The sequence below is a fragment of the Euphorbia lathyris genome, chromosome 4, assembly GCF_963576675.1.
Source record: "Euphorbia lathyris chromosome 4, ddEupLath1.1, whole genome shotgun sequence".
Classification (NCBI taxonomy): Eukaryota; Viridiplantae; Streptophyta; class Magnoliopsida; order Malpighiales; family Euphorbiaceae; genus Euphorbia; species Euphorbia lathyris.
The window spans coordinates 4,290,117-4,317,404 of NC_088913.1; the positions used below are offsets into that span (position 1 = coordinate 4,290,117).

The following is a 27,288-nucleotide window of genomic DNA, read 5'->3' on the forward strand; positions in this document are numbered from 1 at the left end:
ATCTAGATATGTAATAGATTGAGTAAATGGATTAAATATGTAAATGAACTTCCCATTTAACCTAGTTCTGTAATTTTCCCTTTATCTTTTTCTAAATTATAACCAAACATTTCAAAGTATTTTATTTTCCAACAAAAAAAATTTACAAATCTCATTTTATAAAATACAATATTTTATAACAAACATACTCCACCTATTATAACAACAACATTTTCTAATTTTTATGACTGAATATTTACACCATTAAACTTGTCAAGTATTATATATTGGCACCCTGAACTTTTAAAATAATCTATCATGCATTTATAGTTGGTTTTAAAAACTCATCACACATTTGTAGCCAATATAAAAGACATCAGTATTTATAGTAATATATAGAACAAACGTAAGTAGAATTGTCACATCTGCTTATAAGATGAACAATACAATGGTTGTTTAACAAACTTTGGTAGCTTTTTGCTTTTGCAGCAGCTCCATTGGACTGGACTCCCTTAACCAAGCCTCGTGAAGACTCGATTTCGCAGCAGCTCCATTGGGTTCACTTAACCAAGTAAGCTCAGAAATCCAATTTGAAGTTCATATTGCTGAACCTTTTCGAAGCATTGACCTGGAATGATCTCAAACCAGAATGTCACATGTTCATAAGAAAACGAACAGCTTAATGGCAAAAGATTGTTTTAATACCAGATTAGTTTGAAAACCACCACGAGCTGTGACAATGCTAGCCACAGCCCAAAACAATCAACCGACTTCTGCATTATGTTAAAAAAACATAACTATAAACAAATTTCTTGTTCGCCAAAATCAAAAATCTCAAAAAAAGCAAAAAGAAAAATGAGAACAGAATCAATGTATGGGATATGAAAAGCATTGAAGAATTAAATCCCGTGTGAAACCTTATAAACCCTTACAGAAATGAGCATACGTTGGTGATCCAATCGAAACTGAATTACTAATGCATATATCTATGAATGAGATTAATGATAGAAGCAAATGAACCGGTACAGAAAGCAAACCGGTACAGAAAGCAAGATAATCAGTCAATTAAAAGGTATCATAAGCCGATTCAAGAACTGATGCATTTGGCAGAGTCGAGTCCATTCAGCGCTGCAGGGTTCGTGCATTTGGTTAAAGATTATTAAGAAAGCTTTACTTATTCTACAATTCAACGGTGTTTTAGAGTAACAAGATTCACGGCCAAGAGATGCCACCATTAGAAATCAACAAACCAGAAGATTTTGCATGCCATATTCATCATCAGATATAGTAGCTCTTTTATTGCTTGATATGAGACTAAATTGATTGAGATTGAAAATTTAACAATGGGAACTGAATAAGTAGAAACACAGGCTAATTGACACGACTTGAGAAATTACCTAGATTTGTAACAGCCAAGGATAATTCTATCTCCAAGCATAGCGGTGGGCTTGATGAATTACGTGCATTGAACAATTTGAGAGGTTCATTGGAAATCACGAATTTGCAAAATGTGAAAAATGTTGCATTTAAGGCAGCTAATTTGATCGAGAAGGACCTGCTTCAAAGTTTAAAATTAGACTGGAACTACTTTGAAGATGATGACGGTAATGTCAATGTGAATGATGAAATGGGATTGGAAGCTCTACAAATGCTGTATGACAACTATGTTCCACGGTTGAGGTTCATCTCAATCCTAATCAAGCAGCAGATTTTACTAGAGAATCCTCTAATAAAAACATGAACCGAATTTGAAGCATAACATATCAAGGAGTTGAAAAAAATGAACATATAGATCAAAGGGGAAGACATGTAATTCAAACAAAAAAAAAAGGGTCGTAGAAGAAGCAAACAGTTTATCATTCAAAACTAACCTTGTCAAATCCCTGTGATTTGTACGACGAAAAATAAGGGGCTTTAATCAACATTGTGTGTCAGCCCATGTTGTTTGAGAGTGAAACCAAGTTTTTAAGTCCCTTCATTACTGCAAGGGACAAGTCAACAGGAGTATAAATTACAAAATTACCATATACAGTATCCATATAGAGACATACGACAGACATTAAAGAAACGATCAAAAGGAGTATATTTCATTAAAAAGGGATGGAGATTGAATCACATACTCTGCCACAATGGAGAAAGAATAGCGGTCAGAGCAGGTAGCAGTCATTCCTTTGAACATTTAGACAGTCAATGTAAATATTTGGAATATGAGAAATCTTAGGCCAATCATCACACCCAGAGATATCCAGATGTTGAGGTTGCCCCATCGAAACTGGTATAGACGCCAAATTATCACACCCAGAGATATCCAGATGTTGAAGAGTGGTAACATATTGAAGCCCGTTTGGTAGAGAAAGACGAGGAAAGCAGGGCAGCTCTTCCATTGATATCAATGGTGGTTTCATTCCAACATCAACCTTTTTGAGGCATTGTCCTAAAACAATTAGAAATTGGATAATTGAGAGAGCCACCATGTCTTAAAAGAATATGAGGAGATGATGAACTTACCGAGATTGGTCCTCGAAAGGATGAGATGGGTGAATCTCGAGTTTGCTTCTCTAGCATCTTGAAAGAAAGAAGTCTTGTGATTATTCACATTGTTAATCAGGACTCGCTATGAGGAAGTTATACCATAGTTTTGCTTTGGCATTGATCTTCACATGTTACCTGCCTGAGATGCTCAAAATCCTATTTGAAGTTGATATTGTGGAACCTTTTTGACGAATTTCCCTTAAATGATCTCAAACAAAAATGTCCGATTCACATTTCATATTCCAAATTGCTAGGTTACCTGTTCATAAGTAAATGAAGAACATAAAGGTAATACCAGATTGGTTAAAAGACCACCGCCAGCTTCAATTTTGCTAGCCACAGCTCACAGCAAGTTTGAATCGAAGGGCAAATTTTACTGTAGAGTTCAAACAAATGAAAGTATAAATCAAAGGGGAAGACAAGTAATTAGCATATTCAAATACAAAAAGAAGCAAACAGTTGATCATTCAGAATCGGAACTGACCTTGTTGTTTCAGAATCGGAACATCGCATGTCAGACCATGTTGTTTCAGAGTCTGTTTATCACTGCAAGGACAATTTAACTAGAATATAAAAAAAAAAAAAAAAAAAGGGCGGCCCGGTCGCATTACGCGTCCCCGCTCAACTTGAACCATATACAATATCCACAAATACAGATTTTATAGAAACAACCAAAAGGAGTATAATTAATTCAAAAAAGATGGAGATTGAAGAGGAGGACATACTCTGCCAAAATTGCGGTCAGAGCAGGTAGCAGCCATTCCTCTGAATACTTTTAAACTCGATGGTAATATTTGGAATGTGACAAATCTTAGGCCAATCCTCAGTTGTGTTGTTCTTACATCTTTCTGATAGCTGGGGACAATCAATGATAGTCAAAACTTGTAATGCAACGAGGTCGCCCATCCACTCTGGTATAGAGGTCAAACAATGACACCCAAATATATACAGATGTTGCAGAGTGGTAACATATTGAAGTCCCTTTGGTAGAGAAACCAAGTTTTGCATGTTATCAAATTTAATGGAATGGAGGACTTTAAGGCTTTGCCACTCCATGCCATCATGCTTCTCATCACTAGACAGACTTTTGCAATGGCAATCATAAAACTCAAGTTCTTGAAGAGAATGAAGGTACTGTAGCAACTCATCAAATGGACAATGTTCCAATTGAGCGAGAGTAGAGATTGAAAGATGCTCCAATTGAGCGAGAGTAGAGAAATGTGAAGAGGTGGATTGTGATGCTGAAGTTGCCGTCATCTTCGGTACTTCCATCAGGGATTTTATTCCGTCTTTATCCAATCTCAGTTTTTTAAGCTCCGGAAAAAGTGGCATGTAAGTCAAGTTAGGACAACCATTGATATACAAATCAGAAAGATAAGGAAAGCAGGGCAGCTCTTCCATTGATATCGATGATGGTTTCGTTCCAACATCAGTCTTGCATCTCATAAATCCCTTCAGATTGGGGCAGTGTTCGAGAGTAAGACCTGTTAGGGAAGGAAAGAATGACGAAGATCCTCCGTTTTCAAAATTCACAGCAACATCTATATGCTCCAGGTTAGTTAATTCAACAAACCATAACATTTTAAGATAAGGGAGGTGATCAAATGGTGGGAGCCACTGTATGCTTCTGCAATACCAAATACGAATGGACACCAAATTAGTGATAGATGGTAGCCAGCTTGGAGACTTCACTCCTCTGTAACTCGACAAAGACAATCCTTTCAAATTTTGGTGTGGGCGTAGTGCTTCCAATCCCATTTCATCATTAGCAACATCATTCGCACTACAATTATTTCTACTAAGGCCGTCCCAGACTAATGTTAAACTTTGAAGCTGGTCCTTCTCGCTCAAATTAGCTGCCTTAAATTCAAATGCAACATTTTTCACGTTTTGCAAATTCCAGATTTCCAATGAACCTCTCAAATTGTTCAATGAACGTAATTCATCAAGCCCACCACTATGCTTGGAGATAGAATTATCCTTGGCTATCACAAATCTAGGTAATTTCTCAAGTCGTGTCAGTTGCCCAATACCCTGCGGCATATGAGTTAACCCATCACACATGGAATTGTCAAGATCTGTAAGATTGACCAACTTTGTGATATTATCAGGCAGTTGCTTGAGGCGTACACACGAACTTAATTTCAACACTTGTAAGTTCTGTAAATCGGTGATTGAATATGGAAGTTTCTCGATATTGCCACTGTCGGTAAGATCAAGATATCTTAGATGCTTCAATTTATAAATGGAAATTGGCAGTTTATTAATTCGGTACCCATATATTTTAAGCACCCTCAAACATCTCAAATTACAAAACATGGTATCGAGTTCTTCTTCTTCGATGGGAAATTTCTTCAACGGTAATACCGTTCTTAACTTTTTTGCCTTCCACAATGGAGAAAAACCTTGCAAAATAGAGTTTGAATCAACCCAAAATGACATATGTCGAGCTTTGTCTTTAATACTTGTTATTCCATAATCTGATGCAGAGAAATTGTCCCCAGCAACTGAAACGGCCAGATCATGCATTAAATCATGCATTTTGCAATATTTAATGTTACCAAAATCATCCCTTTTAACATCTTGAAAGAACGACAACCGAAAAAGATCCATGAAACATTCAAAGCCTGCATCTTGAAGAGACTCATTTGAATCTGTTGACTTGAGATACCCTTGTGCCTTCCATTGTTGTATCAGATCTTCTACGGGAATTTTATAGTCTTCAGGATACAAGCTACAATAAGCAAAGCAATTTTTACAATGGGAAGAAAGATGGTTGTAGCTCAACTTAAGAATTGGTAAAATATCATTCTCGTACACAGCTATCTTGGAGAGTTCTTTATTTTTGAACCTTAGCCATTCAGGCTCCGAATCTTTAGAGAACATCATACCTCCTATTGCTCTTATGGCTAAAGGAACTCCACAACACTTGGCTACAATTTCCCTTCCAATAGCTTCAAGGCTCGGATTCGACACTTGCCCATGCTTGAATGCCATCTGTTTGAACAACGACCAAGCCTCATCTTCAGATAGACCTCTTAAGTCATGTATATCGATTGGCTGACTCATCTCCGCAACCGATCTGGCTCGTGTAGTGATTACAATCTTACTTCCTCTTGCACCACCTGCTAACAAGTCTGTTAAGTCCAACCATTTATCTCGATTCACATTCCATACATCATCCAACACGAGAAGATACTTTCTCCCATTTATCTTTTCATGGAGGAGATTTTTTAATGTTTCCATCTGGTTGTTTTGAGATTCTAAAATTTTTTTCACCAGTAACTGCACATCAAAATCATGAGACACACAGACCCACATCCTCAACTCAAAATGGTTTTTGACATTGTCATCATTATATACCAGTTGAGCAAGTGTAGTCTTTCCCAGGCCTCCAATACCAACAATGGGAACAACAGACACATTCTCTTGATAATCAGAAGAGAGTAAAAGCTCTAGAATTGCCTCCTTTTCAACTTGTCTACCAATAACAACTTGAGGTGGAGAGGAGTGAGTTTCCCTGCCCTTAACTACAAAAACCCTCTCCACAGATCGCTCCTCTAAATGAAACTTAATCTTTTCAGCAGCAATTTCATCTAATCTCTCTCTAAGGGCCTTAATCTTATGAGCCATTTTGAGACCAAAAGCAAATTGGTTGGAACTTGAAAAGAAAAGACGCACCTTTTTTGCTGTTTTAGGACCACCCATAACTTGTTGACGCAAGGCCTCTGTTGAAAACTCATCGAGAAAATCATCAGCATCATACATGGCTTCACTCAGCATTCCAAGCCAATTTTTAACTTGACGATTCTCCATCGACTTCTCCTCCGCATCAAGAAGCACAGCTTCGATTGTGGAAACAGTTCTCCTGAGCTTTTCAAGCTCATCTTTCAGACCCCACCACAGCCCTATCTCGTTCAGTACCAAAGAACCCAGCTTCGAAATGAGTCCAACAGCAATATCAGAAAGGATTGATTCTGCCATTTTTCCCAGGTAAGGAAAACAAGAGCAATCTAAATTGGGTAGGTTGATTTCAAGTAGAAGAGAAAAAGTTCTGAACTTGGTTCACAAATGAAATGTAAATTAGAGATCTCAATTTCTTGTGAAGATGACCTGAGTTGACTAGCTAGCAGTAGTAATAGGTCAAATTTGATGATAATATATTCTTCTACAAGCGTAGAGCTGATTTTAATATAAATTTATCCTTAATTTAGGCAATTATGTTTAATATCTCAGCTAGACATAACAACAAACACCTAATCAGGGACGAATCCAGGATTTTGAACTAGTGGGTAGTGGGGGTAAACTATACAAATAAAATAATAAATTGACAATCAGAGGGTGTTTGTTTCAATTTTTCGAAGAAGTGTTTAGCGTTTCACTCCAAACTGTAGAAAATATAGTATTTGGTTAGGTTTATATAACCACATCGTTTAGCATTTTCTACGGAAACTGTTGTTTGTAGCTATTTGTTGTTGATGAAATTATATTTTTATTTCCACAAAATAGGTTTCTCATTTAATATTATTTATATTTTTATAGCATAATTGTCGTAAGGACAATATTTTCTTACATTCAATAAATTTTTTATTTTTTTATATAGATTATTTTTATTAATTTGCGTAACATATTTTTTATTTTATAATAAGATAAGGTGCGAAAATACCGCTAACATTTATAGCTAGGAACAATTTTATCTTTAACGTCTAAAATTGTGTAATTATATCCATAACATTGGCATCCAAGAGCAATTTTACTCTTAATATTGACAAATTGAGTCAATTTAAGAAATAATTCATCAAACTGTCTTTTTGGTTATGAATATTATCCTATGTACGTCAAATATGCATCATTTTATTATCGTTAATAACAGATCATAAATATACGATTAAACATGATTTTTTTTAAAATAAAAAATATATATTGTCTTTTGTCCCCTCACCCAAACTTTATCTAGCATTTAAACAAAGGCAAATTTACTAAACAATTAAAAGTATAAAATTGAAAGAAAAAAGAAACAGCTACCAATAAAAGAGCAGATAAAATAAACTAACAATGAAAAAACAATAACTGCCAAAACATGAAAAGGGAGATGATTACAGCTGTCCCCTCTTAAAATCACTTGGTTCAATGATTTAGTCCCTACTAAAATCCAACGGTTCGAAAAAAAAGAAGATAAGAGTAGTTGACTGAACATTTATATATTTGACTTTTTTTTCAATTTCATTTTAAAGAAACGATGTCGTCCACTTCTAATTAAGTGAAACGGTGAGTTTCAAATTAGTTTTGAAAATAAATAGAATATAAATAAAACACATGGTCTTCTTCAACCTTTTTACGGAAACAGTTGGGGGTAAATAGCTTCCAACCCTTAACAATGGTGAAAATGGTACCTGGAAAATTTTAGTTTTCTCAAAGTCAGTGGGGGCAAGTGCCCCCATTGCCCCCACTGTAGATTCGTCCCTAACCGATCAAGCTTTTCTTCTCTTCTATACGATATTTCATTTCTTCTTCTTTCTTGGGATGGGTTGCGCATCGGAATCAGAGGACAGATTTCTCGTAAGATCGGAATCAGGGGCGACTATTGGCTTTAGAAAGTTCCTTTCAGCCCCGCCAACCGTCCCATAGGAGAGTTTCGGTCTAGGCAGTTCCAGCAGGATGCTTGAAATTACCGATTACTGACTTTTTAATGAAAGAAATTCTCAACAATGATGTTTCTATATTACTATCAATTTAATGGAAGTAAATTCAGAGAAATTAAAAGGCAAGGAATGGAGTAATTCATACCTTGAAATCCAAATAAGAATTCAAAGTTGATCTTCAGGCTCCCAGGAATTTAGAGCATGAATCGTCTTTGATTATTACTGTCTTTTTGTTTTTACACTTATCACATTGTTAAATTTTAGGGTTAAGGTGCAAAAATACTAAGCAATTTTATCTCTAACGTTTGTAATCAAGAGTAATTTTACCCCTAACGTTGATAATTTGGGTCAATTTCAGAAATTATTATAAAACACATACATTTTTGTTCTTTATTTTGCACCAATTGCATATCAATCATTATATATAAAAAAAAAAAATTTCATGTTTTTTGTAATTTAATAATAGAATTAGAGATTAATATTTATAAATTTGGTGAATTTTTTGATTTTTTTTGTTTAATTCGTACAAAAGACATTATATTTTTTTATATTTTTTTCACATCCCAACATATGTTTGTGATTTGTTACTGATAAAATGACATGCGTGTGAAGTGTAGATGACAAGGTTCATGGCTGAGAAGACAGTTTGATGAATTATTTATCAAATTGACCCAATTTATCAACATTAGTAGTAAAATTGCTCTTGGTTACAAACGTTAAGGGTAAAATTGCACTATTTTAAATGTTAGAAGTAAAATTACTCATAACCCAAAACATTAGGGATATTTTTACACCTTAACCCTAAATTTTATAGAATTTGCGTGATTCCTCTCAAGTTTCTACATGGCTCTAAGACTAGTGGAAAATGTCTTTCTTGTGAGAATGAAAAGTCAGTTTAAATGGCTAATGGTGAAAGGTGGGTAATATCTAAAATATTGCAATTTTGTTTCCAAGAGCAAATATATATATATATATATAAAATGTTAAAATTTTAAATATTTTGTTAAATTTAAAAATATATTAATCTCAAATTTTATTATGAAATTATAAAAATGCATAATTTTTTTTAGAATCAACAAATATGCTGGTGATGTAAAATGCGATAATAAAATATTTGTGTTTTTTTATAATGTCTGAAATTGGCTAAACTAACCAACGTTAAAAGTAAAATTGCTTTTAGCTGCCAATATTAGAAGCAAAATTCTACACTGAGGTAAAATTACTTATAACTATAAACCTTAGGATATTTTTGTACCTTATCTTAGTTTCTATCAACTATATGAAAACAGGATTTGGATCAAATTATATTTATTTTTACACCTTTTCATACGTTGTTAACTTCTCTAGTTTGGCGATGAGTTGCCTGCAGTCTCCATGTTGTGTCCTCCATTTTTATGGAAGTTGCAGTATGTTCTGCTGCTGCGTGAGTGCGACTTCTTCATCTTTGGATGGTAGGTGATGTGTACCATATTCTTCTCGATCCAGTATATGACCTCTTATCTAGGAGCATTCAAAGAGACTAGTGACCTCTCTGGGTGCTCTCGTGACTTTCTTTGGTCTCGTTCCCTATCATTTATAGACGACCTTGTCGTTCAATAGAGGGTTGAGCTTGTGGGCCTCCATCAACAGAAGTCTCTTACCTGGCTCATCAAGTCTTTGAAGGTTTTGAGCGTGTTGATGGTTAGCTCTCGAGATAACTCTTTGTTGAGGTAGTTGGCTTCCATTATGCTAACAGTTCTCTCCACATTCAGTCCTTGACTTAAATGGCTTTCTGCTAGAATCTTGCTACATAGTTCTTGAGAGTTTCTTTCTTATGTTCAACCAGGAAGTTGAGATTGGTCTTACTTTCGGGGATAAATTTTACTATTGTAATTTGAGAGTTAGAAAATAAATGTGTTGATTAATTTCCCTAAATAGGATTAGAATGAGAATATGTAATAGAAATGAGAAGAAACCAATTCCAACCAAACAAAGTAAGAAATTAAGTTAAGAGAGTGTTTAACTTAAACTCAACTAAACTAAGAAGGATAAGTATAAAGTTTAGCCTGAAGATAATTATAATTCAATTAGGAGAAAATAAGCTAGTAATTATCTCTAACGCCTCCATAAGTTGATGTCGAGATTGAACAAAGAGGTGAGACCGGAGGGCCTGAACTAGACAGATGTTTGGTTAGGATATCTACAACTGGGTCCTCACGGGGTATAAAGCAGCGAACACTGAGAAGGTCATTTTGAACCTTTTACCAGAAAAATTAATAGTCCAATTCGATATACTTGTTACGAGCATGAAAACTTTGATTTCCTATAAAATATATAGCCCCAACATTGTCACACCAAACCTGAACGGGGCATGGAAAAGGGTATCCAAGCTCAGTGAGAAGAGAATGAAGCCAAAGTAATTCTGTAGTTGCATTGACCATAACTCTATACTCATTTTTAGTAAAAGTTCGAGCAATGTTAGATGCTTTCAAGAAATAAGGATATTGCCCATGTACACACAATATGCACTAGTGACACAGAAAATTCCCTTGTCACTATCATAATAGCAATGAACATAACAAACCTGGGAAGTTGAGAATATGAGACCATGATCAGTTGTTCCATGGATGTAGCAAAGAATGCGTTTTACACCTTTCTAATGTTCATCAATTGGACAATGAAGAAACTGGCGAAACTTGTTGACCATAAAAGATATGCGAGGACAAGTCAAAATGAGATACTGAAGTGCCCCAACCACCTTCATATATTCATTTCTGAAAAAGAGAAGAGTTCCAAGCTCTTTAGGGAGAACCTGAGATGTGGCCATCAGAGTTGAATATGGCTTATAGTCAATCATCTTACCACGATCCAAAATGTCATTCACATACTTAGCTTGACATAGGTGTATGACAGAAGATGAGTACCAGATTTTGATACCTAAGAAATAGGACGTTTTACCCAAGTTCAGAATAGGAAATTCCTTTCTGATACTAGCAATGGTGGAGTGAATGAAGTAGGTGCTAGTATCAGTGATGAGAATGTCATCTAACATAACATAGATTGTAAACTTTCCAAGCCCTGATAGTTAATGAAAATGGATTTATTAGCTAGTGGCATGATAAAGCCAAGTTGAAACAAAAAAGGACTTCAAACGAGTAAACCATTCTCGTGGTACCTGTTTTAAAGACTTCAAATTGAGTAAATCGGCATCCACCCATTATTTTTAAAATGTATTACATGACTATGTTCCAGGTAGGATGTCCACGGAAAATTTTAGAGTACTCCCAAAGTAAGACCTTGTTTTTTATTACTTAATTTCAGTATCAATCAGTTCAGTTCACTAGCGTTCACTTCGGTAAACAGTTCAGTAAGTTATCATTAATTATTATAATTATAATTATTTTATTGTTATTAGGCTTAATACATCATTTGCCCCCTGAACTTCCAAAGTGTCCGGATAGCCCCCTCAACTAGCATAAAATGTCCAGTTAGCCCCCTGAACATGCGTAAAATGTAATCAATTGACCACTTGGTCGTAAAATAGTAAGTTAAATGCGGAAGATGTCCATTAATCTTAGAATGTTATTACATAAATACATCATTTAACTTACTTTTTTGCAACCGAGTTAGGGGGGCTATCAGGACACTTTGAAAGTTCAAGGGACCAATCAAGCTTTTTGGACAAGTTCAGGGGGCAAATGATGTATTAAGCCTTATTATTATTATTATTATTATTATGAGAACCATTATTATTTTTATTTTAATTATTGCTATTTTCAAATGATTATATTATTATTTCAGTTTCATTCAGTTTTTTCAGTAAAAAAGAGCTAGACAAAACGATTTTCATTGGTTGGATGTATTACTCCCAGGGTACTGTAAAATTTCTCAATGTCCACTTGAAGCTAGGAAAGCATGGTATAATTTACTAGCCCACCCTAAAAATTTACTGGTCCAGCACTTGTTCTATCTCTTTCAGCAATAAATCTAGTGAATTACTATACCTAGCCACAAATTCCTACCTCTAGCCTTGGGAATTGACCGAACTACCCTTTGCACAAAAATTGCAAAAACCAAAACCTCTCAAGAACCCTATACAATCTTCGATCAAATCCGGACTAATTTTTGAACCAAATCATGGATGGTGACAAAAGCCGCAAAGGGAAAGCGAAAATGGTAAGATTTATGGTTTTATTTCGTTGATTTACGCTTCAAATTTGAATCTGTGGGTAGTTTTTGAAAATCGCCGGAATCGCAGTCGGACGTATGAACATCACGCCCGACCAGTGGTTCCGGCGTAAAAATATCATGCCGACCAGTGGTGCGGGCGTGATAGCCACATGCCCGCACCACTGGTCGGGCGTGATGTTCAAACGCCTGTACCATAGGTCGGACGTGATGTTCTTACGCCCGACCAGTGGTGCGGGCGTGATGTTCATACGCCTAAGGGTGTTTTTTTAATTTATATTTATATTATTTACATTTAAAGTAATTTAGTGTAATTTATAATTTATATGCTACAATTTTAGATTTACTTAGTGTAATTTTTTGGGGTAAATTACACCAATAGTACCTGAACTTTATCTATTTCACACTTTGGTACCTAGATTACATTTTGTCCCAAAAATATACCCGAAGTAACGATAACCGGACAATTTAGTAAATTTTACCGGTAAATGACCGGTCAATGCAAGTTTGTATGCGTAAATTACATCAATGGTACCTGAACTTTTCCTAATTCACACTTTGGTACCTGGATTTTTTTTGTCCTAAAAATATTACTCAAGTGAAAGTGACCGGATAATTTAGTACAACTGATCAGTTAGTGACCAATCAACGAGAGTTTGATCATTTTGAATTAAAAATTAGGATCTACAATACACTCAATTAACATAAAATTATAATATTGTTATTTAATATATATGTAGAGCTAAAGGGTAGTATTGTATATGTTAATTGAGTGTATGATGGGTCTAAATTTCTAATCTAAAATGTTCAAACTCACGTTGACTGGTCAAATATACTAAATTATTGATTCATCTTTACTTGAAGTGTATTTTTTGGACAAAATGAAATTTAGGTACCAAATTATAAACTAAGGTAAAGTTTAGGTACCATTAGTGTAATTTACTCATCAAACCCAAATTGACCGGTTATTGACCGGTAAAATATACTAAATTGTCCGGTCATTGTTAGTTCAGGTATATTTTCGGGACAAAATGTAATTTAGGTACCAAAGTGTGAATTAGGGTAAAGTTCAGGTACTATTGGTGTAATTTACTCAATTTTTTTTGTAGACGAAGCGGCCTACTAGGGGTGGAAAATCCATCCCGTCATCTGCTCATCGTCTGGATATGGACGACGAGGATGATACACCACGCCATACAAGATTGCGTGGTATTGATCTATCTACTCGTAGGTGGAGAGGGGCTGCAACGGAGCAGGTGAGGAGGGGGACGATTGTGGATCAGCCCAATATTCATGGACCGGAGGGGGCGATGGATTTTGGTGACAGAGAGCCTGATAGCGATTCTATGGAGGACTACCTGGATGTGGTAGCCCAGGTACTGCGACAGTCTGCAGCTGCACGTGATCGCGAGGGTGAGGATATCGATGAGCAGTCGACCCGGTCAGACAGCCGACCCAGCGCATAGGAAGTCGCTTTGCGAGTACATGTATTTTTTAGTATAATTTTATAACTTTAGTATTTTTAGTATAATTTTATAACTTTAATATAATTTTATAACTTTAGTATAGTTTTAGTATAATTTTATAGTTTTAGTATAATTTTATAACTTTAGTATAGTTTAGTATAATTTTATAACTTTAGTATAATTTTCTTACCAAAAAAAATAACTTTAGTATAATTTTATAACTTTAGTATAATTTAATAGTTTTAGTATAATTTTAGTATAGTTTTAGTATAAGTTTAGTATAATTTAATAGTTAATTTTATAACTTTAGTATAATTTAATACCTTTAGTATAATTTTAGTATAACTTTAGTATAGTTTTAGTATAATTTTATAACATTAGTATTTTTTAGTATAATTTTATAACATTAGTATACTTTAGTATAATTTTATAACTTTAGTATAATTTTATAACTGTGGTATAATTTAATAGTTTTAGTATAATTTTAATATAGTTTTAGTATAATTTTATAGTTTTAGTATAATTTTATAACTTTAGTATAATTTTACAACTTTAGTATAATTTTATAACTTTCAGGGACCAGCAAACGTCCCAAAGCTAGTGAGGACGAGAGCTGGCTAGTTAGTGGACCGGTGGATGGTGGCCCCGTTGATGGTTCCGGGATTCCTAGTTTTCTACGACATGTTGCCTCACAGATGCTGGGAGGAGAGCTTCAGTCGTTACTAACATGCTACAACAGATCAACAGCATGCCGAGATTTGTGGGTGTGGTTTTCTGGTGCGTCACCCGAGGTAAGAATAATTTAGTTTGTCAACATTTATTGTAATTTGTATTTTTAACTATAAACCTCAAAAACATTCAGTAATTGTATATGTGTCATTTTACAGCTGAAGGAGATGATCGAGAAGACTGGTTTGTCTCACCTTCCACATATCATGTTTAGGAACCTCGACACTCCGCTGTTGACTGCGTTCGTGGAGCGGTGGTAGCCCGATACGAACTCTTTCCACATGCCGTTCGGGGAGATGACTATCCAGTTGCATGATGTATGGCGGATTCTTCGGATCCCGATCGACGGTCCGATGGTGTCCGAGTCTCCCACTACTGACCGGCTTCATGCCATGTGCATGATGATGTTTGGGGTGGATCGGGAGCAGCTTCTGTCGCCGACCCGACGTTTCTGGAGTGGTGGAGGTGTATTTGTTGAGGCTATACACAGGCTTGTGATCCAGGGTAGGGATGACGCTACTCGGGCCACATCGTGGATATTGTTGGTCCTGTGTAATTAGTTCCAAGGGGGGGGTTAGGAACTAATGTAACTTTTTCGCTTAATTATGCTGACTTAATTTAATTCTTTAAATTACTTTACTCAGTTTTGGTCAGCAAGGCCGAGCGAGATGTAAGACAGCTTTAGTCAGAGGCTGACTAGAACCGTTTTACTTGTGAGTTGGGAATTGACACTTACGTCAGCTTCCAACTCAGCACTCTGATTACTCAGTGTCAGCTTATACACTTTATATCCTGAGTAATTTAAGCAAGCAACACATAGATATATATATATTGAGAGAAAGAGTTACAAATTACTCAGCAGACTTATCCTGGTTCGGCCTCACCGTCTACGTCCAGTCCCCAGAATCCTTCCGGGCTTTTTCAATCCAATACTGAGTTCTTTAAAGGTAGAGCACAAACCGTTTACAAGCAGTTGAGTATGCAAGAGTACCTTCCTCTATTCGTCTACTCAACCCTACTAAGTGCTATAACCAAACACTCAGATTTTCTCTACCGCTGAGTACTAAAACCGAGTACTCAGCACCACTCTCTCAATCTTTACAATTGATACAGATTTGTTCTTTCTAGATGAAGAACACTTTAGATGAATACAAATTCAATCTAGACTTTTACACAGAAATAGGATTTGGGTGTAAGTATTTGCTTTTTCTTGTTTGTATATGCTTGTATGTATGCTTTTCTCTTTTGTACTTCGGCAAAGGATCCAAGTGAAGAACTTGTCCTTTTATAGTGAATTTTGAGGCTTCAATCATTTGAATTCGGATGTATCTGTTGAATTCAAATGGTCTTCTTGCGTCATTCACTGGTCAGCATACAGTTTTACAGGCCAATCTTGTCGTCTGAATTTAGCAAGCGTCAGGCTTGTCTTCTTCCGCCATGTTTGTCTTCTAGCGCTAGTTTCGTCTTTTAGCCAAAGGCCAGTTAACCTATGCATCTCGAAACTGTCTCCTTGCGTAATTCTGAAGCTTCTGAATCGGCGTAGATCTCTATCGGATCTTGTCTTTTAGTTAACGGATCATTGGCGCTGTCCTGATGAACACTCAGCTTGACTTTAATAGACGTTGCCTTCGATCTTTGTCTCTGGCGAGGCTGAGTCACATTCTACTCAGCTTCTTCGGTTAGCTTCGTCTTCAAGCGTTTGTTCTGAAGAAGACTTTTCTTCTAAGGTGCTGAGTTTTGTTCTACTCAGCTTTTGTGGCTCATGCTGACTTCATCCTGTCTTACTTTTTATTTCTGTTTTCATTTATAATTATACTTATCATTGAACAACCACATTAGTACAATTAAATCAAAGCACTTAAATTTAATTGTCTTAATCATGGATTAACTCAAATAATTTTGTCAAATCAAAATCATGTGGAAAGGTGTTTCAACAAACTCCCCCATTTTGATGTTGGCAAAAATATTTAATTATGGAACTCAGCATCGAGATTCCCCATGATTGTTTTTCCTTTTATTCTTCTGAAGTTACTCCCCCATAAGTGTTGCATCTATTGACTCAATTTAACCCTAAACCTTCTAAGATTTAATCGAGTGAAATTAAGACATGCCTTTACTGACTTAGTTCAATTCTAGACCTTCCAAGATCTAATTCAGTTGAGCCTAGGTCAGCTTTCAGAAGATAGTAAATACTTGGAACATATAGTTGTTACTCAGTCTTACACATAGGTATCAGAGTTATCATATATGTATCAGATTTATGTGTGCTGAGTATATTTTACTAGTATTTTCCTTATGTTCAATGATTAGTTAACTATGACAGATCAGCATATAAGCATAACAAGTAAGCATCGCATATAGATAAGTCAGTTTGGATAAAAAGATGCTTATATAGATAGTCAGCATAACACAATAGAACATGCCACATATAAAGTTACAAGTCTAAGACTATTTCTAATCTATCTCTTTATGTTGACTTGAACTTGGTGGGATTTTCCTTTGCCCTTGGCAGTTCTTTGTTGCTGACTTGGATTACTTGGGTCAGCAGAAGATGAACCGGGCTCCTGCTGAGTTCCGGGCAGGCTTAGTGATCTCCCCATGTTTCTGCTGAGTTCCAGCAGCTTGCTTTTCTTTCTCCCCCATTTTGCCAGCATCGAGATTTGGAGGAGGAGGATAGAAAGTTCCCTGTTGAACAGCACGAGTCAGCTTTGATGAGAGAGATCAACAGCAATGGAGTTAAGAGACTCAAAGGCGGAGTTAGGACCAAGTTCGGCATTAAGGCCTTCCACAACCTTATCCTTCAATGGTTGCTCAGCTTGGTTCTCAGTTTGCTCAGCAGCAACATTCACATTTGGCTCAGCAGATCCTGTCTTATCAGCTTGATACTGGCCTCCAATATCACCCAGTTCTTCCTCCTGGTCAGTAGGAGTCTTCTCAAGGTCAATTTCTTGACTCCGCACAAAGTGTGATTCTGGAGTGACCACGAAGTCAAGTGGGTTAGCTTCAATCGGCGTTAACCCAGAGGTTTTCTTCCTCTTTAGAGGCATTTCTGGGGTTTCCTCACTTTCTTCCTCAGGCTCAACTTGCCTTTTCTGTTTCTCCGCTGACTTAGGTTCACCTTGAGCTTGCTCAGCAGCAGCTTTCTTTGCACTAGAGATTATTCTCAGCTTCCTCGTAGCTGTGTTGACATCTTTTACGGATTGGTCAGCTTTCCGCTTCTTGTCCTATCTAGTTCGGTCAGCGGGTTCCTTTTCAACCATTACCTTCTTTCCTTTCTTGGTTGGCACATCATGTGCTACTTTAACCATATTATCCCCTTCTTCATTTTCTTCTGCCCCCTTTCCTTTCTTGGACTTAATGGGTTGGTTATAGGCTAACCCGAACAGCAGTGCCGCTGTGATTTCTGTACCCCAGATTTCAATTTCTTCGACGGTGCTCACCTGGTGGTCCTGAAGAATTTTTGTAATGAGGGACCCCATCCTGAGTTTCTCGGTACTTCGTTGGAATGCGCAGATAAGAAAGACGGGCATGTTGAGTGGTTTATAGTTCAACATGTGCCAGATGAAGCACTGCTCGAAGTTGGAAGCTGAGGAGGAGGCGTTGATCTTAGGGAATAGGAAATTGGTCAGCATGTAGTGAGCCATTTTCTGGTGTTGACCCATGCAAGTGCTGGCTATTTCCCCTTTGTGGTCTTTTGGTTTGCATGTAGGAAAATAGACAAGCATAGGCATAGCGGAATAATAAAATTTTATCTATTTTATCTATTTCCCTTTTCCAAGATCTGTTAATTATTATTTCATATAAAGAGGGATAGAAAATAATACCTTTATCGAAGAACTATCTACCGTTGCAAACGAAGTGCCCACAACTTGTTATTATCAACTCGTGAACCACGAACGTTTGATTCAACACAAAACAAAACTAATCAGTAATCAATCTTTAATAAATAGCAATCGCAATGATTGCTTCTAACAGAAATCGATACGAGATCAAAAAGGGAGTAAGAAATAAAGTAAATTAGCCGAGACGACGACGGAACAATTCCTTCTCCTCTTGTTTCTTATGTTGACCGAAATACTGAGGCTAGGGGTCTATTTATAGACTTCTGAAACCCTAATCCCAGTTGTGTTAGGAATTTAATTAATTGGAATCTTATTTTGAATATGATTCCTAATTAGATAATTAAATAAACACTTTAATATTATCTAAACAATAACTAATTATATTTAGATAATTATTATTAACCAAATTAATAATTAATTAATGTCAGGGATAATTAAATAGAGTTTTAATTGCATAAAACATCCAATTAATATTATCAGATAATTCTTTAGTTTAATTCATAATCATAATCTAATTATAATTATTAAACTAAATTAATATCCCTAACTAATATGTAAATTTCGGCCCATATGTCTGCGTCCCGCTAATTACGCTTTTGTCCTCCGATTCCAAGTCCCATATGCGACCCATTAGGTTCTTTATTGCCACTAGCCGTATATATCCTTTGAAATTATTCATCACGATTAATTCCAACATATATATAACGGAATACCGTCGCGAGCTGTTACTAGCAGAACCTATGATATTCCCCCAGAGCAATTAAGAAGTCATGTTGATAACTGACGTTAACCTTTCTGTATTAGGTACAGTATAATACGATCCTTCATCAACTATATCCCGTCGGTCAATTCCTTATAACCATGGAATGTGTCAAGGTTACATATAACGAAGAGTCCGGTTTTACTTGTACAGGTTGAATTCACTCTGAAAAGATAAGTTAAGTGAAATGTTCATTTCTACTCTTAACTGTATCACCTTGCAAGGATTTCAGTCAATTCACCACAAGCGGCCATTTGGATATATCTCCCACTTACCGGGAGTGACGAATGCTTAATCTGACATTAACTATTCTGCAATTACTTTGTGTGATACCCAACCCTGCTCTCACACACCCTAGGCTCTCACCTATTGGACCGTGCTCGCACAGAATCAAAGTATCAGACTCCATAACCCAGAATCACTAATTAACGAATGTTTAAGTCTGAGGATTAGTTATACCTACTAATACCAATGAGATGAACAGTTGACACATTAGATAAATCAATCCATTCTGTTATCTCAAGTCGGGTCCCAATCCTAATGAACTCCTTCACCGGATCCATGCAACTGTCTAGATATCCGAATATCTAAAGCTTGTGAGATCAGCTTTCTGTCTCGATAGAAAACACTGTTACATGCAAGTCTCAAGAGTAATTTGCCAACCCCTATAGCATATCACTTGACTTGGGTTTACTTTAAGTCTATTGGTCTATTATAAAGTACAGTCTCACTTCATGCTTGTATGAACACTTTATAACTACTTAAATAAACTTAGGGTTACTTTCTTTATGAAAGATTCTTGCCTTTATATATAGTTTCATTTTAATGCTATATATCTGATTAATCAAATGATCAAATAAACAATTTATTCATTAATATTAATATCCTAAAACAATTATCTTTAGGACACTAAACTCCAACATTCTCCCACTTGGACTAAAACCAATTGTTCCTGAAACTAATACCAGAAAAACTAAGATGTCTATCGTGAGCTCTTTGTGGTAATGGCTTGGTCAACGGATCTGCTGCGTTGTCCTCAGTGGGCACCTTTTCTATTCTCACATCTCCCCTGGTTATGATCTCCCTAATGAGATGATATCGCTTGAGATAATGTTTGGATGCATTATGAGACTGTGGTTCCTTTGCTTGTGCAATGGCTCCATTGTTATCATAGTACAGAGTAATGGGATTCACAATGTCAGGTACTACTCCTAGTTCTGTTATGAACTTCCTAATCCAAACAGCCTCCTTTGCCGCTTCTGCAGCTGCGATGTACTCTGATTCAGTTGACGAGAAAGCAACACTTCCTTACTTGGAACTCTTCCAACTAACTGAACCTCCATTCAGGATAAACTAGTATCCTGATTGGGATCTATAATAATTTTCATCAGTCAGATGACTAGCATCTAAATATCCTTCAATTTTCAATTCTCCTTGTCTATATACGAGGAACATGTCTTTAGTTCTTCTAAGATACTTAAGAATGTTCTTGACAACAATCTAGTGATCAAATCCCGGATTCCCTTGATATCGGCTCGACATACTCAATGCGAACGCCACATCAGGTCTAGTGCAAAGCATAGCATACATGATCGAACCAACCGCGTTGGAGTAAGGAATTACAGCCATGCGATTCTCGTCACTGTCCGTTTTAGGACATTGACCATTTGATAACTTGACACCATGGACCATTGGTAAGTTACCTCTTTTCGATTCATGCATGTCAAAACGCTTTAGGACTTTGTCAATATATGTAGACTGGGATAGTCCGAGCAGTCTCTTTGATCTATCCCGATAGATCTTAATCCCTAAGATGTAGGCTGCTTCTCCCAAGTCTTTCATGGAGAAATTACTCGATAACCAAACTTTTACTGTTTGCAACATTGCAACATCGTTTCCCATAAGTAGTATGTCATCAACATATAGTACTAAGAAAATGACTGAGCTCCCATTTGTCTTCTTGTAAACACAAGCCTCTTCTGAGTTTTGTTCGAAACCAAATTGTTTTATTGTTTCATCAAAACGTTTGTTCCAGCTTCTAGATGCTTGCTTGAGTCCATAAATGGACCTTTGAAGTTTGCAAACCTTGTTTGCATTCTTCGACGTGAAACCTTTAGGTTGCATCATGTATACATCCTCAAGTAGGTTTCCATTTAGGAAAGCTGTTTTCACATCCATTTGCCAAATCTCATAATCAAAATGAGCGGCAATTGCAAGCAATATTCTGATGGATTTGAACATGGCTACTGGAGAGAAAGTCTCGTCATAGTCAACACCTTGCCTTTGACGATATCCTTTCGCTACTAACCTAGCTTTGTAGGTACTAACATTTCCATCCATGTCTGTCTTCTTCTTGAAGATCCACCTGCACCCAATGGGTTTTATCCCTTCGGGTGGATCAACCAAAGTCCACACTTGGTTAGTATACATGGAGTCCATTTCAGAATTCATGGCTTCAAGCCATGCTTTAGATTCTGGACTAGTAAGAGTTTCTTCGTAGGTTTCGGGTTCATCATCTAACACGGGAACCAGTTCGTCATCTCCCACTAGAAAACCATATCTAACTGGGAGTTCACGAATTCTTTGAGACCTACGAGTGGGATATGACACTTGTGTTTCATCTAGTGAAACGGGTTCGGGTTCAACTTCTTCCGTGTTTTCAACATGTGATTCCTCTTGAACTTCCTCAAGTTTAATCACGCTTCCATTCTGTGTTTCTTCCAGAAACTCTTTCTCTAGAAACACCGCGTGTTTGGATACTATTACCTTTTGGTCATCTGGATGATAAAAGTAATATCCCATAGTTTCCTTTGGGTATCCAATGAAGAAACACTTGTCAGATTTGGGATCTAATTTATCTGACACAATACGTTTGACGTATGCTGAACATCCCCATATTCTCATGAAAGAGAAGATGGGTTTTCTACCAACGAACAGTTCGAATGGTGTGGAACTGGCGAATTTGGTTGGAACTCGGTTTAAGGTAAATAGGGAAGTTTCTAAGGCATAGCCCCAGAATGATTTTGGAAGAGAAGTGGTGCTCATCATGGATCGTACCATATCTAGTAAGGTGCGATTTCTCCTTTCTGATACACCATTGTGTTGTGGTGTATAAGGAGGTGTCCATTGTGAGCATATTCCACATTCATTTAGATAACTCATAAATTCTTCAGAAAGATATTCTCCACCTCGATCAGATCAAAGTATCTTGATAGTCTTTCCTGTTTGATTCTCAACTTCATTCTTAAAGCATTTGAATTTCTCAAAAGCTTCTGACTTGTGCTTCATCAAATAGATATAACCATATCTGGTATGATCATCTATGAAGCTAATGAAGTATCTGAATCCTCCTCTTGCTTGGACTGACATAGGACCACATACATCTGAATGTATTAATCCTAGATTGTCTGATACACGCTGACCTTTATTGCTAAAGGATGTCTTTGTCATTTTTCCTTTTAAACATGACTCACATGTTCCCATTGATTCAAAATCAATTGAGTCTATAAGCCCATCTTGATGTAGCTTAAGCATGCGTCTCTGGTTTATATGGCCTAAACGACAATGCCACAAGTAAGTTGAATTATCTAATCTAAGTCTTTTGGTATCAATTGTGAAAGCAGAAACTTTATCATTCAAAATATAAATCCCATTTAATGATATTCCTAAAAAATAGAAAATATTATTTCTATAAAATTCACAACCATTGTTCTTAATTGAAACATGAAAGCCATCATCAACTAGACAGCTAATAGAAATAATGTTACGAGACATCTCTGAAACATACAAACAGTTCCTTAATTCTATTACAAGCCCAGAGGGCAAACCCAAAACATAATCTCCAATTGCGAGGGCGGCAACTCTTGCTCCATTTCCTACTCACAAGTTTATGCCTCCTTTCTTTAATTCCCTAGTCTGCTTTAGTTCCTGCATATTCATACAAATATGAGATCCACACCCGGTATCTAATACCCAAGATTCAGACTGCGAAATTGAGTTAATTTCAATATACAACATACCAGAAGTTGAAGCACCATCCTTTCCCTTCTTGAGAGAAGCTAGGTACTCCTTGCAATTTCTCCTCCAATGCCCATCTTTACCACATAAGTGGCATTCCCCTTTGGGCTTCTTGACTTGCTTTCCTTTGGCCTGGGCTGACTTGCCTCCCTTGTTCTTCTTGGGATATTTAGGATTGGGAAAATTCCATTTCCTCTTCTTTGATCCCTCAATCACAAGAGCGGGTACTATTGAAACACCTTTCCACAAGATTTTGATTTGACAAAATCATTTAAGTTTAATCCATGGTTAAGAGACAATTAAATTTAAGTGCTTTGATTTAATTGTACTAATCCGTTTGTTCAATATTGAGTATAAATGCAAAAGGAAATAAAAATTAAGACAGGACAAAGTCAACATGAGAACACAATACAAGCTGAGTGAAGAGCAACTCAGCACAAGAGAAGATAAGTCATATTCAAAACAACAGCTTTAGAATGAAGCTGATCAAAGAAGTTGAGTGGAACGAAGCTCAGCATAAAAGAAGTCTGCTTCAGAACTAGATCGTGCAGAATGAAGCTGACCATGGAAGCTGAGTGAAAAAGAACTCAGTATGAGATTTGGTGACAATCAAAGACGATGACTAGCGAAGTAAAGCTGAGTGATCTTCAGGACAACATGAATGATCCGTTAGCTAAAAGAAAAATCCGACAACTGTCTGCACCAATAATTGAAGCCTTGGAATTACGCAAAAGCCAAATTCCGAGATGCATGGGTCAACTGTTCTTTGCTATAAGACAAACTGCCGCAAGAAGACAAAGCATGTAGGAAGAAGACAAGCCTGACATCTGAAGAAATCAGAAAACAAGATTGGCCTGCACATCTGAAGCTGACCAGAAGCTTGTCCCCCAAAAGAGCCGTTTTGGATTCAACGGACAAATCAAATTCAAATCATTTGATCCTCAAAGTTTAACTATAAAAGGACAAGCAATCCTCTTGGATCATCGTTGAAGTACAGAATATACAAGAGAGAAAAATCCAAGCTCAAAGCACTCAAAGACAAGAAAGAAATCTTACACCCACTTTCTATTCCTTGTGTAAATGCTAGATTGATTATTTTGCAATCATCTAAAGTGTTCTTTATCTGAAAGAGAGCAAATTGTATCAATTGTGAATTAAGAGTGTTGTGCTAAGTATTTGATTGTAAATACTCAGTGGTAGAGAAATCTAGGTGCTGGGTTGTAGCACTTAGTAGGAGTTGAGTAGACGAATAGAGGAAGGTACTCTTGCATATTCAACTGCCTTGTAACTGGTTTGTGCTCTACCTTTAAAGAGCTCAGTATTGGATTCTAAAAGCCCGGACGAGTCTGGGGACTGGACGTAGGCAGAGAGGCCGAACCAGGATAAGTGATACTTGGTAATTTGATACTGGGTAATTTCTAACTCTCTTAAATATATAAATATATATATATGTGCATGTGTTGCTTGTTATATTTACTCAGCATATAAACTGTTTAAAGCTGACACTGAGTAAATTAGAGTGCTGAGTTGGAAGCTGACCACAAAAGTGTCAATTCACAACTCTCAAGTGAAACAGTCTTAGTCAGCATCTGACTAAAGCTGTCTTACATTAAGATCGGCCAAGCTGACCAAAGCTGAGTTAATAAACTCACCAAAATTATCAGGTCAGCAAGATTAATTAAAAGAAAAAAAAAGTTACATTAGTTCCTAACCCCCCTTGGAACTATCACACGGGACCAACAAGTACCACCTTATCTTTCTTCAGGTTGGGCTCAACAGTCTTGAGCATATTGGCAAGCTCTTCAAGAGAGGTGTGTAAGTCATTCATTTGGTAGTTCATGATGAACTTTGAATAACTATCCGGGAGGGATTGAAGAAGCAAGTCTACACTTAGTTCATGATCCATCACAAAGCCAATACTTGAAAGTTTGGTGATATAGCCAATCATCTTGACACAATGTGTCATAACAGATGTGCCCTCTTGCATCCTGCAGCGAAACAACAGTTTTGATATCTCAAAACGTTCGCACCGGGTCTGTTTTCCAAACAACTCCTTTAAGTGCATGACAATAGAATAGGCATCCATCTCCTCATGTTGCCTTTGCAGATCTGGTTGTTGGTCCCTTATTTAGTTGCAAGTATAGTTCCAAGGGGGGGTTAGGAACTATTTAAACTTTTTAAACAATTTAGGCAGTCTTCTTTTTCTAAAGAAAAAGGTTTAAACAGCAGCGCTGAGTAAACAGTAAGATACTGGCTTAGTCAACAGGTGACTAGGTCAGTTTCTTAGCTTGAGTCAGGAGATAGCACTTAGAGTCTATTCCTGAGCTCAGATGTTCAACGCGCACAACTCAACTTGACCTCTTTACTTGGTCAGTTTTGATTATTTAAAGCAAGCAATATAAATAAGGAGTTAAGGTTTAGAAATACTTCACTCAGCAGATTTATCCAGGTTCGGCTTCTTCTAAGCCTACGTCCTGTCCCCGGAACACGTTTCGAGATTTCAAATCCTCTACTGAGCTCTTTAAAGGTAGAGCCTCAAACCTTTTACAATATCAGCAATTGAGTATGACAAGAGTACCTTCCTCTATACTTCTACTCAATCCTAATCTCTCCGCTGAGTACTTAAAACCGAGTACTCAGCCTCTCCTTTCTATCTCTAGAAATGATAAGTGTTTTTGTCCTAATACAAAGATGTGCTAAGACACTTTAGACGATTTACAATCACTCTAGACTTTTACACAGATATGAAAATGTAGTGTAAGAATTTTGCTTTCCTTCTTGCTTGCAGAACTTGTAGAGATTTGGTCAGCGTAATGGCTTGATAAAGTTCTGTGTTTTGTGAAGCTTTTGATGGCACTATTTATAGAGACGTCTGGAAATTCGGTCATTTCGAATTTCGAAATAACCATTGGAGGGAAACGGCTATGTGTCGTTGTCATCCTGACTTGCACAGAGCTCTCGGCCAATCACAATCGTGTATCTTCTGCCCTCAGTCATCTCAGCAGATGGTCTCTCCTTTTATGGTAAAGTCAACTAGACAGCATACTGTGTCGCCTGAACTTTGCTAAAAGTGGAAACACTTTGTCTGGAAGTTTTCCTTTGTCAGCTGCTGTCTTGTATGCTTTGTCGAGACTACTCAGCAGCTTCATCTTGAAGTTGTTCCCGAAGGTCTTCTAGATCCTTCCGATTGCTGAGTTGCGTTTTTGTCCAAAACGGCAACGTCTTGACATACGCGGGACGAGTGTACTGAGTTGTTTGACTGGGGCCTTGGCTTCCGTATTGGGCTTGGGCCTTCCAATCCTTATGACTTATAACATTTATACTCAACATTGAACAAACACATTAGTAGAATAAATCAAAGCATTTAAACTTAGTGTGTTTAGAATATGTATTTTAATTTATACTTAAACAATTTTGTCAAATCAAAATTATGTGGAAAGGTGTTTCAACAAATTCCCCCATTTTGATGTTGGCAAAACTATTCAGCAAGGAACTCAGTATGAGCTCCCCCATGATAGTTGACCTAGTATAATTAAGGAAACTCCCCCGTAAGGGTTGAGCTACTGACATAGTTTTACTTAAAACATTTAAGGGTTTAAATGAGTAAGTCTAAGGTCAGTTTTCAGATATAGGTCAGCTATATCACATATTCTATTTACTCAGTGTTAAGCGGAAGTTTTAGTCATTAGAGCGCGCTGAGTATTTTGTTGTTCAATGAGTTCTTGTCAGAATGTTTTACAAGTACATAGGTTAATGTCAAACATGTTATCAGCATATCATTTAGTCAATAAATATTGATAACATCGGGATATTATCGCAAGGACCAAAAGAGATAATCGCCTCAAGTATGCCACGTGGCGTAGGAAGCCGCCCGGCGGATCCCCCTGGGTTAGCTCTAAGAGATCCGCTGGCGGATCTTTATGGCGAGTCTCTCCATTTACCTAAGTAACGGCTAACCGTCAACTCGGCCATAATGATCATTAAATGAATCATTAATAGTCTTAACCCGCCAGGTTAAGAGTAACTTGTAACCGCCATTAAATGAGCATTAATGGAGACACTCTAGTTACCTAGAAGTTACAAATCCATCAAACTATAAATAGCCTACGTCTAGGCTATCGAGGTATATATATTCTTACTCTTCGCTAAGCTTT

The 27,288-nt window shown here is 36.7% G+C and overlaps 1 protein-coding gene across 11 annotated transcripts; it reads right to left on the reverse strand.

Moving 5' to 3' along the window:
- Positions 1-309: 309 nt before the first annotated feature.
- LOC136225965 (putative disease resistance protein RGA3) lies at positions 310-6,651 on the reverse strand. 11 transcript variants are annotated; one of them, XM_066014193.1, is made up of 9 exons: positions 3,237-6,651; positions 2,996-3,057; positions 2,807-2,887; positions 2,647-2,709; positions 2,488-2,544; positions 2,100-2,413; positions 1,851-1,960; positions 1,377-1,534; positions 310-752 (listed from the first exon to the last, which is right to left on the reverse strand). In XM_066014193.1, exon 1 carries the CDS (start codon positions 6,493-6,495, stop codon positions 3,253-3,255), a length of 3,243 nt encoding a protein of 1,080 aa, XP_065870265.1. In that variant the 5' UTR covers positions 6,496-6,651; the 3' UTR covers positions 310-752; positions 1,377-1,534; positions 1,851-1,960; positions 2,100-2,413; positions 2,488-2,544; positions 2,647-2,709; positions 2,807-2,887; positions 2,996-3,057; positions 3,237-3,252. The 11 variants fall into 11 exon arrangements, with proteins under 11 accessions (XP_065870265.1, XP_065870260.1, XP_065870266.1 ...); XM_066014188.1 differs by having other exon boundaries at positions 2,488-2,709; XM_066014194.1 differs by having other exon boundaries at positions 2,100-2,396; positions 2,647-2,887.
- Between the last annotated feature and the right edge of the window lie 20,637 nt (positions 6,652-27,288).